Source organism: Vanessa atalanta, chromosome 27, assembly GCF_905147765.1.
Source record: "Vanessa atalanta chromosome 27, ilVanAtal1.2, whole genome shotgun sequence".
Classification (NCBI taxonomy): Eukaryota; Metazoa; Arthropoda; class Insecta; order Lepidoptera; family Nymphalidae; genus Vanessa; species Vanessa atalanta.
The window spans coordinates 6,266,951-6,278,800 of NC_061897.1; the positions used below are offsets into that span (position 1 = coordinate 6,266,951).

The 11,850-nt window shown below is 31.0% G+C and overlaps 1 protein-coding gene across 3 annotated transcripts in view; it reads right to left on the reverse strand.

Moving 5' to 3' along the window:
* Positions 1–11,404, reverse strand: part of LOC125074188 (glutamate decarboxylase) — a 43,367-nt gene extending 31,963 nt beyond the window's left edge. The window contains exons 1-3 of one of the 3 annotated variants that reach the window (XM_047685434.1): positions 8,429–8,674; positions 8,016–8,108; positions 5,918–5,993 (exon numbers count right to left, since the gene is read on the reverse strand). In XM_047685434.1, coding sequence (XP_047541390.1) covers positions 5,918–5,993; positions 8,016–8,081 — 142 coding nt within the window. In that variant the 5' untranslated portion in view covers positions 8,082–8,108; positions 8,429–8,674. Of the gene's footprint in view, positions 1–5,917; positions 5,994–8,015; positions 8,109–8,428; positions 8,675–11,360 lie in introns of those variants that run through there. The other 2 variants (XM_047685436.1, XM_047685435.1) reach the window with 2 other exon arrangements.
* Positions 11,405–11,850: the final 446 nt, after the last annotated feature.

Genomic DNA, 11,850 nt, shown 5'->3' on the forward strand with positions numbered 1-11,850 from the left:
TTTAATACTGGAAGCCATGGTGGTGTTTTGATTAGTAAAAGTGCCTTTTTTAATACTTGTATAGTTATCATGGGTACGCCAATCCGAGGTCCCGGGTTCGATACCCGGCCGAGTCGATGTAGAAAAAGTTCATTAGTTTTCTATGTTGTCTTGGGTCTAGGTGTTTGTGGTGCCGTCGATACTTCTGATTTTCCATAACACAAGTGCTTTAGCTACTTACATTGGGATCAGAGTAATGTATGTTGTCCAATATTTATTATTAAGCAATTTAAAAAAAAATGTAAAAATCTAAAATGAGCTGTTAAAAGTGAACTGTTAAGGTTTCTATTCTTTTGGAGAAGCTTGGAGCTCCAATGTGAATACACATACTGCACATTTACAGACACATACGTACGTACGTTTCGCGATGTTTTTCATCGACGAACTCGAGGTGGATTGTAAACAAAATCTTAGTTGTTCTTGCCTGGATTTGAACCAGGTTATAGATATGTAATTTCGAATCTAAATATGTCTAAGGATAATTGAATAATATCGAAATTATTTATTAACCAATTGTTTCGAACGTTCAAGAAACGAATGTTTGGTTATATTAAATTGTAAAAGAGGATATAAGTTAATAAATGGCCTTTATTTGTAGGCAATTATTATTTGATGTTAGGTTTAATAGAAAACAATTAAGTACTCTCTTTAAGGATAACAATGTGCAAATAAAAGTTCGGGTAGGTTAGTATTTCGGATTATTGGTATTGATGGTTTCGGTTACGTCTACGAAGCTCCATGGTATCCCTGGTTTGAGCCCGCAGTGTACGTTTAATATTTATCTAACCAGTACGCCATCTCTTTATAATAATATTAAAATAACTTATAATATTTAAGGATAATCTTCAATCATAACTTGGTATACTTTTATATTTTAATTGGCGCCCATTAGGGGTTAGTTTTAGGGAAATGTTTTTCGTAAAAATACTTTAAAAAATTAAAAAATAATACATTATTTTGTCAAGGATTAATACTATTATTTAAAGCGTGGAGTTAATGCTTGTTGACTTCCAGGCAGGAGACATAACATACATATATAATTGTATTTAACTAACATGACTGTATTTTTAGATGATGAAAAAGAGTAACTACTGAGTTTCTTGCCGGTTCTTCTCGGTAGAATCTACATTCCGAATCGGTGCTAGCTTTATATTAAATAGTTTGTTAAATGACGATTCAAAAGTGCTTGTAAAAGCCTACTTGAATAAACTATATTTTGATTTTGATTTTTGATAAAAATTAGACATTTTAGATTCGTATATATTTTTACATTATATAATTTAATCGTAAAAAATTAGGATTAATTAAATTTTTCATTACCACAACTTTGCCTTTCATTGATCGTTGTTAAGAGTAACTTAGGTCCATTGCGGTATTCAAAGCATTGATTAATTGTGCTGTTTTAAACTGTCATCCTTTAATAAATTATACAGTGACTGAACGTAAGTGCATTTAGCTGTTACGATTTTTTCAATCTAATTTAAAAGAACATATGAATTGTTTTAAATTACAAACATAAATGCACTTAGCACCTTTCGCAAGTTGGTCATCAACGACCTAGTCAGCAACACTATGAGCGTGGAAAATTTTGCTTATGAATCGTTTTTTTTTTTTTTGTTATTTAACTTTAAAATAAGATTAAATGAATCATTAATAAAATACACTTATGATTATATTTTAGTACTTACATTATCATTAAATTTCGTTAACTTTTACTAGTCTAAACAAATGTTTAAATATCAGAGTAATGTTTAAGCCGAAATATGTTTACAAACGTTATTTTTTTTTCTCTTTTAAGGTTTTTTTTTTTTATTATTGTCATATCGGATATTACTTTATAACACGTGATTTTTTTCAACTTTTACCGTGGCAAAAGTTCGAATCGCAAGCCGTTTTGGGCATTTACCATTAAGAATGTGTAAATCTTAGGTTTTACTGGAAAATCTTAAGATTTACCGTAGTTCGAGCTTCTTCAGTAACATATATATATGTTATTGTGTATTTATGTAAAAATGACATAATAAATAAATAAATTTCATCATTAAATTTCGTTAACTTTTACTAGTCTAAACAAATGTTTAAATATCAGAGTAATGTTTAAGCCGAAATATGTTTACAAACGTTATTTTTTTTTCTCTTTTAAGGTTTTTTTTTTTTATTATTGTCATATCGGATATTACTTTATAACACGTGATTTTTTTCAACTTTTACCGTGGCAAAAGTTCGAATCGCAAGCCGTTTTGGGCATTTACCATTAAGAATGTGTAAATCTTAGGTTTTACTGGAAAATCTTAAGATTTACCGTAGTTCGAGCTTCTTCAGTAACATATATATATGTTATTGTGTATTTATGTAAAAATGACATAATAAATAAATAAATTAGACTTTTGAAAATGATGAAAATTGGTTCAGTGGTTAAAGCGTGAAGAGGTAACAGACAAGTAGATTATATGCTGACCTCTCATCATATATTCTGGTGGTGTTTACCCAGGAGGAGTTGCTCAAAGCCCTGCCCTACCACGTCAAATTTCCATCAAGATAAGGAAGCAAAACACACTGGAAAATCAAAGACGAAGAGACTTCACTAAGGGCGTATAATTGCGTGATGGTGATTAGGTCGTATTAGCCCATGACGGAGGCTCTAGGGCAAATATGTGGCCCTGTAAAAAGGTCCAAGAAATTTAGGGCATTTTTTCATTATATATATGTCTAGTTTCTAAAGCAATCTGATCTAGTTTGCTAAATATATTAAATTTAAAATTGTTGATTGTATATTCTAGTCCGGCCAAATAAAAAGCCGAAATGGTTGCGAAACATAAAACTAAATCATGTAATTGGCAATTATTATTAACGCTCAGTGTTGCCATTCGAAACTTAATTTACACTCTTAATATTTTTGCTATGATACATCAATACAATAGAAAAAAATACACTATGGGCGAATCTACTATCGGGATTTCGGGGCTCCCCTGAGAATGGAGGACTGCGCTCAGTGTGGCTTATGTGTGAATGACGTATTTCGTAATGAATCCTTAATAGTTACAATACACAGACCGCCTAGCGATGTGACGTCACAAACTCGATTCACGAGAACAAGCAGAATAAATCAGCTGGTTTATTTAATTTATTTTACAATTTTTATCCGATAAATGCTTTACGCTTATTTGGAAGAGCAAGTAGGACTTGAATTAATGGATACAGAATGCTTTAAAAGAATAAGTAACACCCTATAACTATTCACTGCTGAGCTTAGGCCTTTTCCAGCTTGAGAAGTAAATTCGGATCACATGGACCAATGATCACATCTAGCAGATTTACATTTCACTGCGTGTGTTATTTCTTACGATGTCTTCTTTAATAATAAACACAAATTACATTACGTTAGAGATTACATTAGCAGCCTGTAAATTTCCCACTGCTGGGCTAAGGCCGAGGAGGCCTTTGAGGAGAAGGTTTGAGCATATTCCACCACGCTGCTCCAATGCCGGTTGGTGAAATACACATGTGGCAGAATTTCGTTGAAATTAGACACATGCAGGTTTCCTCACGATGTTTTCCTTCACCGCCGAGCACGAGATGAATTATAAACACAAATTAAGCACATGAAAATTCAGTGGTGCCTGCCTGGGTTTGAACCCGAAATCATCGGTTAAGACGCACGCATTCTAACCACTGGGCAAATCTCGGCTTCAAATCTCGGTTCAACATGAATTAAGTACACGGAAATTGCTTTTCTGGTTTTGAAACCAAAATCATCGGATAATATCCATGTGTTTTAAGCACTGAGCTATCACGGCTCCGACTTGTGAATTGAATTCAACGCAATGATTTATAAATAAAGATATGGGCGCCGGTGTAAAGTTACATCATAATCGTGTCAGCTTATCGAGACGTCCGGAGGGCGTGCGGAGGAAATTACGGGCACTCTTGGGGTAGATAGTATATGTATTAATAAAAAATATACTATAATAAGCTATTGTTGATTTTTTCATATTTAACGTGTATATAATTCTCATTTAAAAAGTTAGAAATAGGTAATTAAATCAAAATACTTTGTCCAATTTAATTTTTTAAATCATAAGAATGTTCGATTTTCAAATTTACCACGAGTACTTAGCAATGTACATTGTTACTATTAACCTGTACCCCGAGGCTTTAAATACATTTATTATTATACGAGTAGCCTAACAATTTTATTCGATTCGATTTTAGAAGTATTTTGTTATTCCAGTGTTGCAATTTGTGTTGTATTTTCAAAAAAGGAATCAAGTAATATTATTTTTCTGTGTTCCGTATTTACGAATACGTCATCGACTTCTGGCTACGTCATCGTCATCGGTTACAAAAGGAGGTTCGGAATTCTGCTAAATCCTCATATATTTTAGTCGTGTGGGATATTTGATATTTTTGTTTTCAATGTTTATTATTTTGATTTGAATTGAATTGTCCAAATCTAAGTGTTAAATTAATATTAAGCTTATACTTATTATGCAAACAAACTTCATTCAATTGTAAATATATTTCATTTTAATTTTAGGTACGCAATCTTGCAAATTGGCATTCCAAATGCCAGTCAGTACTGTACGTGATGACTCTTTTATTTGCTCTTGAGTCATTTAGAAAGATTAAAATTAAATTTTAATGTCTGCCCGTCATGTACCTCCATATTTTCCATTTTGGAAAATCTTGTTCAAAACCGTTGCAATTAAGAACTCAATTAGTCTTCGATGTGATTTGACAAAAGTCGAACACTTATCGAGTTTATAAAAAAAAATTGCGTAAAGTTGAATTTTTTAAGGTAATTAATTAGTATATTCTTGAAATAATGCAGTGTTCGTGGTCAAACGTCGGGATGTTAAAATAAAATAATTAATATACGCGATTAAATCCGTTAAAAACTAGTTTTATTTCAATGTGTATTAATCGCGAAAATCTAAGACAACATTAGTATATTCTTTTATATCGTAGTTATAGAGAAAAAAAAATCTTTTTATTTACCATAGTCTTAGAGTGAAATGTAATTTTGTTTTTATTTTCAATAACTAAGCATATTTTTTTTTATACTTATGTACCTATTAATGTAAATATCTTTTTTTTTTAATTTGAAAGAAACTATTCTCGCAATTGATATGTATATTAATTCCGTCAGCCTCATATCCTGTTTCCTTTGTCAGGATAAATGCTATGCTTTTATATAAATCTATAAATATTCAAAGACAAGCAGTTCAGTATTTGTCTCTGTTTATCAAGCAAGTTTTTTTATTGCTTTACTCTAGTTATGACATAAAACTAAATTTATGGCGCACACAATGTTCTATTATGTAAGATCTATTCACAAAGGCGGCTCCACGTTCAATCTTGTTTTTTTTTTATATTTATTATATGAACGGATAAATGGGCCCCCTGGTGGTAAGTGGTGGTAACCATTCCTTATATCACCAATGCGCCACCAACCTTGGGAACTAAGATGTTACGTCCCTTGTGCCTGTAGTTAAACTGGCTCAATCACCCTCTAAGCCGGCACACAAGAGTACTGAGTACTGTTTCTTGACGGAGGACATCTGATGAGTGGGTGGTACCTACCCAGTGGTTTAAAATTCAAAAACAGTGGTGCCTGCCTGGGTTTGAACCCGAAATCATCGGTTAAGATGCACGCGTTCTAACCACTGGGCCATCTCGTATATATAATGATTTTTAATCTTTGTGCATCTTTGTGCATGAGACTATGATCACCTCAAAAACTACGACGCAGTATCGTCTGAAGATTGTATTAGATTTTTATTTTATTCCTACAATTTTGCCCCATATTATTTAATACCCAACGAAGCGAGGTAACAACTAATACATACACAAATAAATACGTAAAAAATATACTTACAGTCATAATAGAGATTGCCGACACCGGATGTTAATTTTGGAGTACTCTGACCGGAGAGAGAAGCCATCCTTTCGCCCTATGAACAAAGAAATAAATTAAAAATGTTATATTAAATCTAAATATACAACACAATTCACGACTGAAGCGTGTAAGCTTGGCAAATTATATGATGTTTTTTTTTCATTGATATATGTAGTTTTTTATGTATTTTAAGATACGCCGCATGAACGCTTACCTGCAATAAATTTCTTTGTTAAAACGCATTATTTGATATTAGCAGATATTAGATACTAAAACATACTCGATCAATACATAAATGAACACTTTAATAATCTTACATAAAACCTATTTAGTCTTTATCGGAATACAAAGTACAAATAGCACGGAATGTCCGTAAATCGAATTTTTTAATAGTTTGGTATTTCATAGACAAATAATATGTCGTGATACGAGAACACGCGGCATGGCGGCCATTTTTGTGACGTCATAAAAAATTCGTAAACTATGCACGAAATTGAAATCGTCGAATAGCAAATTCCATCAAAAGAATACTATGAGTGACAATAGAGAAGGTGAAAGGTGAAAAGTGACGTCATCTGTTTACTACAGATGGTGTCACCTTCAATTTCAATTTTTTTTATGTAACTTTATTCGGCTTTAAAAAGTACTTGTAAAATATTAAAACTGTTTTAAAGCACTAAATAGTTTGGATTGTTAATAAATCACAATAAAAGTATTATTAAAAAAATAAATACTCTTACATATTTGATAGTAGCTGCGGCTTGAGGCTTTACCTGCGCGAAATTTATAAAACTTTACCTAGAGCACGCAAATCGTAACACCGTATTTCAGGCCCTCGAGGGGTGAATTAAAGAAATGGCCTATGTCCTTCTCCGAGACTCAAACTATCTCTATACAAAATTTCATCTAAATCGGTTAAGCGTTTAAGCGTGAAATGGTAACAGACAGTTACTTTCGTATTTATAATATGAATATAGATCCTAAACGATTCAATTAAGTCAACTTCCGTCTAATCGTAAGGAAAAATAAAAAACAGGTGCGATGTTGGTTAAAACTTTTATCGAATAAAGTTAATATACACATATATAATGTACAGTTTTGATATTTTTGGAAAAGTTTGTCAACATTTCACATTATATTTCGTTCAATGAGCGCCTTACATGATTAAATTAAATGTCAAACTACCGTCGGTTAGGAATGAAATCATCAGAAGTTGAAGTACTCTTCTGTTATGATATGCCTAAACAGTCCTCCACGAACAAGATATGGCGAGTATTCCTTGCGAGAAGAGGGAGTGGTCTAGCAAGTTCAATGCGACCAAACGGTAGCGCGATTTGGAAAAATAAATAAATTCTTACTGTCACACGTCAAGCAGAAGAAATAAATGATAATGTTTTTGTTCTCAAGTTGTAATCTCTCGTCTGCAATTGTAATATTCACTTAATAATCTACTTCGATCACGATTTGCTATGCCAGATATCATTGCCAAAGTTTTTCGCCAGGTATATTTAAAAAAGTCAAAAACTTTATCGCCCATTATAGTAGTCCTTTGTTCTTGGTTAGTTACGCAAAGAAAAAAAAATGTTTTGTTAATATATCTGTACAGGATTATGACATAAGGCGTCATTGAGAAAATTTTAACAGTGCTTATAATTTCGATTGGGTGAACTTCGGAGTTTAGACAAATGAAGATAGTATTTTGACATAACGAATATCATGATTTATAAAAATACGTTTTAATCTTGAGATCATTTTTTTCAAAGATTTATCGTTGTATGCCGAGACGCCACAATTAAATAGATAGTTAAAAATTTAATTAAAAATAATAGTGCATTTGCAGGAGTAGGTACTTTGTTCTATACATCAATGAATTTTATGACTTCTACTCACCATTATAAAAAAATATAATTATGTAACTAATATTAACAATAAAATACTTATTCATAATCATTTAAATAATAAAATCCTAAGCTACACAAGCAAAAATAATGTTATGTAACATGCAAGCGTAAGAAAAACAAGATGGCGGGAAATCAATATGGCAGCGATCACAAAATGGCGGCTAAAGTGGACGAACCAATTGTATGTGTTCTGCTATTTGCTTGCAGTAGGAAAAAAAGCCGTCCAGAGTCAGCTTAGACATTGCTAACCTCAATTTCTTATTTTTAGTCTGTAAAAAGAAAAAATATATGTTAATTTACTAGACTTTTTTATCTGTGAGGTTCTTTCACACAACGAACGGCTGACATCTTTTTTTATTCAAAAAATACTCTGTATTATAAAAAAAAAAAACATTTTACACTAGGTTTCATAATGAACTATACATATTTTTAGTTTACAAATGTTTAAATATATTTTTAAATGCATAAAAAATATTTATGATATCTTGTAAATGATTGTACGTTTAAAAATGGATGAAAAGAAAATGAAAATACAGAAACTACGTAAAACTAAATACTTATATACATAAATTTAATACATAATACCAACCTTATGTAAACCGACGACTTTTAACTACCAATAAATTTATTTTATAATAATTATTTAAGGGGATTAATTGAACACTACTTATATGAGATATTTTTCGTTGAAAAACAGATTACTATGTGACAGAAAGGATCGTTAATAAATTTTAAATTTGGAATGGGATTTTCTCGTAAGAATTCAATTATGTTTTTCATATATAAAGAAATTTTATATGATTTAATGGACAATATTCAGCGGCGAATGCCACGAGAGCTGGTCAGCGACTGAGGTATATATTTCAGGGAGACCTGGGGTCTGAAGCGCGCATGCGCTTTGCAAAGGTCGTAGGTGAAGGGGGTTTACGAAAATGGGAGGAGGTACGGAATCAGGTCAACCCCCATTTTGGGATCGATCTGACTGTGGTAAAACGCTCTGATGAATATCGTAGCTGATTCGAGATGTTATTACATATTGTAGATGGAGATTTTAATGGAAATATTAGAGATATACATTTGGAACATATTTTAAACAGCAGAATATTGATATAAGATTGCATCGGAAAGATTATTTCTCGATTGCGTTCCAAAATGATTACTATCGTTTAACATTTTCTCCGCTTTTTTATTTGTACTTTTCTATAATATTATTATTATTGATTTCAATAAATCAGGTATATCTAACGTCATTGTCTTCGAAGTGTCATGGCCGACAATGAACGCCATCTTGTAAATCCTGGTTCGTTGCTTTGTTTTCGAAATTTCCTTCACGTTTACGTAAATTATTTAATTCTTACTGTTAAAAACCTAAATATAACCAAAGTTACATACCTAATAAATATTAATATAAATTATCTATGTACGTAATATTTTTTTTAATTTATTCATATTGAAAGGATTATTTAAACTGTTAACATTTTTGTTGAATTTTGATCGTCTAAAATGTTTTTTTTTTATGGCATCCCTTTTATTTCCTATTTAAAAGAGTATTTTGTACATTGCTCCAGGGTAAGAACATTATCACGTAGCTTAACGTACTGAAGATCGTATTTTTAAAATGTTACTTTTTACATTAATATATGTATGTATGTATTTATAAATATACAGGATACAATTTTATTTTTAAATAATATATTTGCTATATTATTTCTTTGTAATATAACTTTTTATAATAAAAGTTAGCAAATATCTTAACTTAGCTTATTATTAAAAATGAATAACAAAAAAAAAAACAAACTTTAATATTAGGATGTTTGTTATACAACACAAAACAATAAATATGATAAAAAAAATCCTTAAGTATTTAATAGATTTCTATACAAAATATATAATAAGGTATTTCATTTCAGTAAATACTGATATTCTTGGCTACGTTCCCAATTGGAAAATATTTTCAATTTAATTCTATAATATGACAATTTTAAAGAGTCTCATATTGAATAAAGTATATATTTTGATTGGATTTGAGTGGGATACGGAACAGTTCTTTATTAATATTTTAAAGGTCATACAAGTAACGTCAGATGCCGTTTACGTCAGAGCTTATAACGCCCACGCGAATGATAACGCTCGGATATTTCATGAGAGCTAACTGAATTATTTTTATACATGATTAAAAATTATCCTATGGCTTGTTATTAAAAGGACTTATATTATTATGGTAATTAGAATAAAAATAATGAAAAAATTTCAGGTGAACCGTATGACATATGACGTACTGGTATTAGGAATTAAACGATCGCCCCATTGCCTAAATTTTTTGTTATTGATAAAATATAAATATATATGAATCTGATTTTAAAAAAACTACCAGTTCTTATCAAGTTAAGTATCACGGAATTGTTTATAGTTTTTACTGAGTTTATTATTTGGAAAAGTGTACTCAGTGCTGGATTAATCCTTTACCCCTAACCCTACTCTAGTTTCTTAAAATATTTAATGTCTATCATATCAATTTAATTAATAATTACGACGTTTTTATCATTACCATGAATTTATACCATCACACTATTTTAATAAGAAAAACGCCTTTACAGTCTTCTGGATAATCTGGAGTGTACTTCCATCTGTAATAATATAAATGCGAAAGGAACTCTGTCTGTCTGTTGAAGATCTAAGGCCACGGGCAAACTACTGAACCGATTTTGATGAATTTTGCTGTAAAGCTAGTTTCAACTTCAAGAAATAACATACTTTATAACGACCAACCCCTTAAACTTGAGCGAAGTCACGGGCGACGACTAATTATACGTTTTAATGTATCAACAAATAAACAAACGATATACAGTAAAGATAAATTCCATGTTTTTTTTATTCGAATTCTAATTTAATATGAAAGCCTTATTACATAAAATTAAATATTTTATAAAAGTATTTCTACCAACCCGTATTGGAGCAGCGTGGTGGAATATGCTCCAAAACCTTCCCTCAAAGGGAGCGGAGGCCTTAGCCCAGCAGTGGGAAATTTACAGGCTGTTAATGTTATTAATGTAATTTGCAACTTGTAATTGATGAATTTGGTAGAAAAAAAAGGCATGGGGTATCATAATAGTATAGAGTTTCTACCGGGTATTCTCGGTAGAATCTACATTCCGAACCGGTGGTGGCTTTACGTTTACTATAATTCTGGAAACTGACTAAATTATTTGAAAGTGCTAAAGTAAAGTAGGTTTATTTTAATTTAGTTTTTTATTGTAATTGTAAAGTTGTATTTTATTTTTTAAATGTCAACAGATTAATAATTAATATAATAAAAAAAAATATTAATTGAATGCTAAAACTGTATTTGGCGGAAAATGAAATCCCAAGGATTTTTAAATCTGGCCAGGAATTCAAAAACGTTATTGTTTATGACGAATATAAAGAAAAAAAAAAAACGTAAGATTGATAAAATTAAAAATAAAATTTAAATACATACATAGAGACTAAATAATTCACATAACAAAAACTCCATTACCTACCTTTTTTAAAATTGAAAATAGTCCCGGTTGCAACACAAATATTCGTAAATATCGTATACGACTAAAACTTTTTCTCGAAGTTAGCACAAGAAGTTAGAATCGAACCTACGACTTCCACACTGGCTACCGTTAAACTATCTGTATCTCAGAGATCTGTTATCCGATGTTTTATCTCTGAATAACACAATGCCTTATTTGATACGGATAATTTATTATGTAATGGAGTGGACTTCAAATGAAGGTCACGGGTACAAAGTCGGGCTGAGCCTAGTATCATTGTTTGTTCGCGTGGTTGCTGTTTGTAAATCTCAAGAGTGTCGAGTCCAGTGATTAGTGTACGCGAATCTTTACTGATGACTGCGAGTTCAAATGAAAGTGTTTATTAACAAGCGACCCGCCCCGGTTGAATTTATTAATAAAGAATTATATGATATTATTATAATTTGTACCCTAAGGATGTAGCTTACTACCAGTGAAAAAACCTGATGTT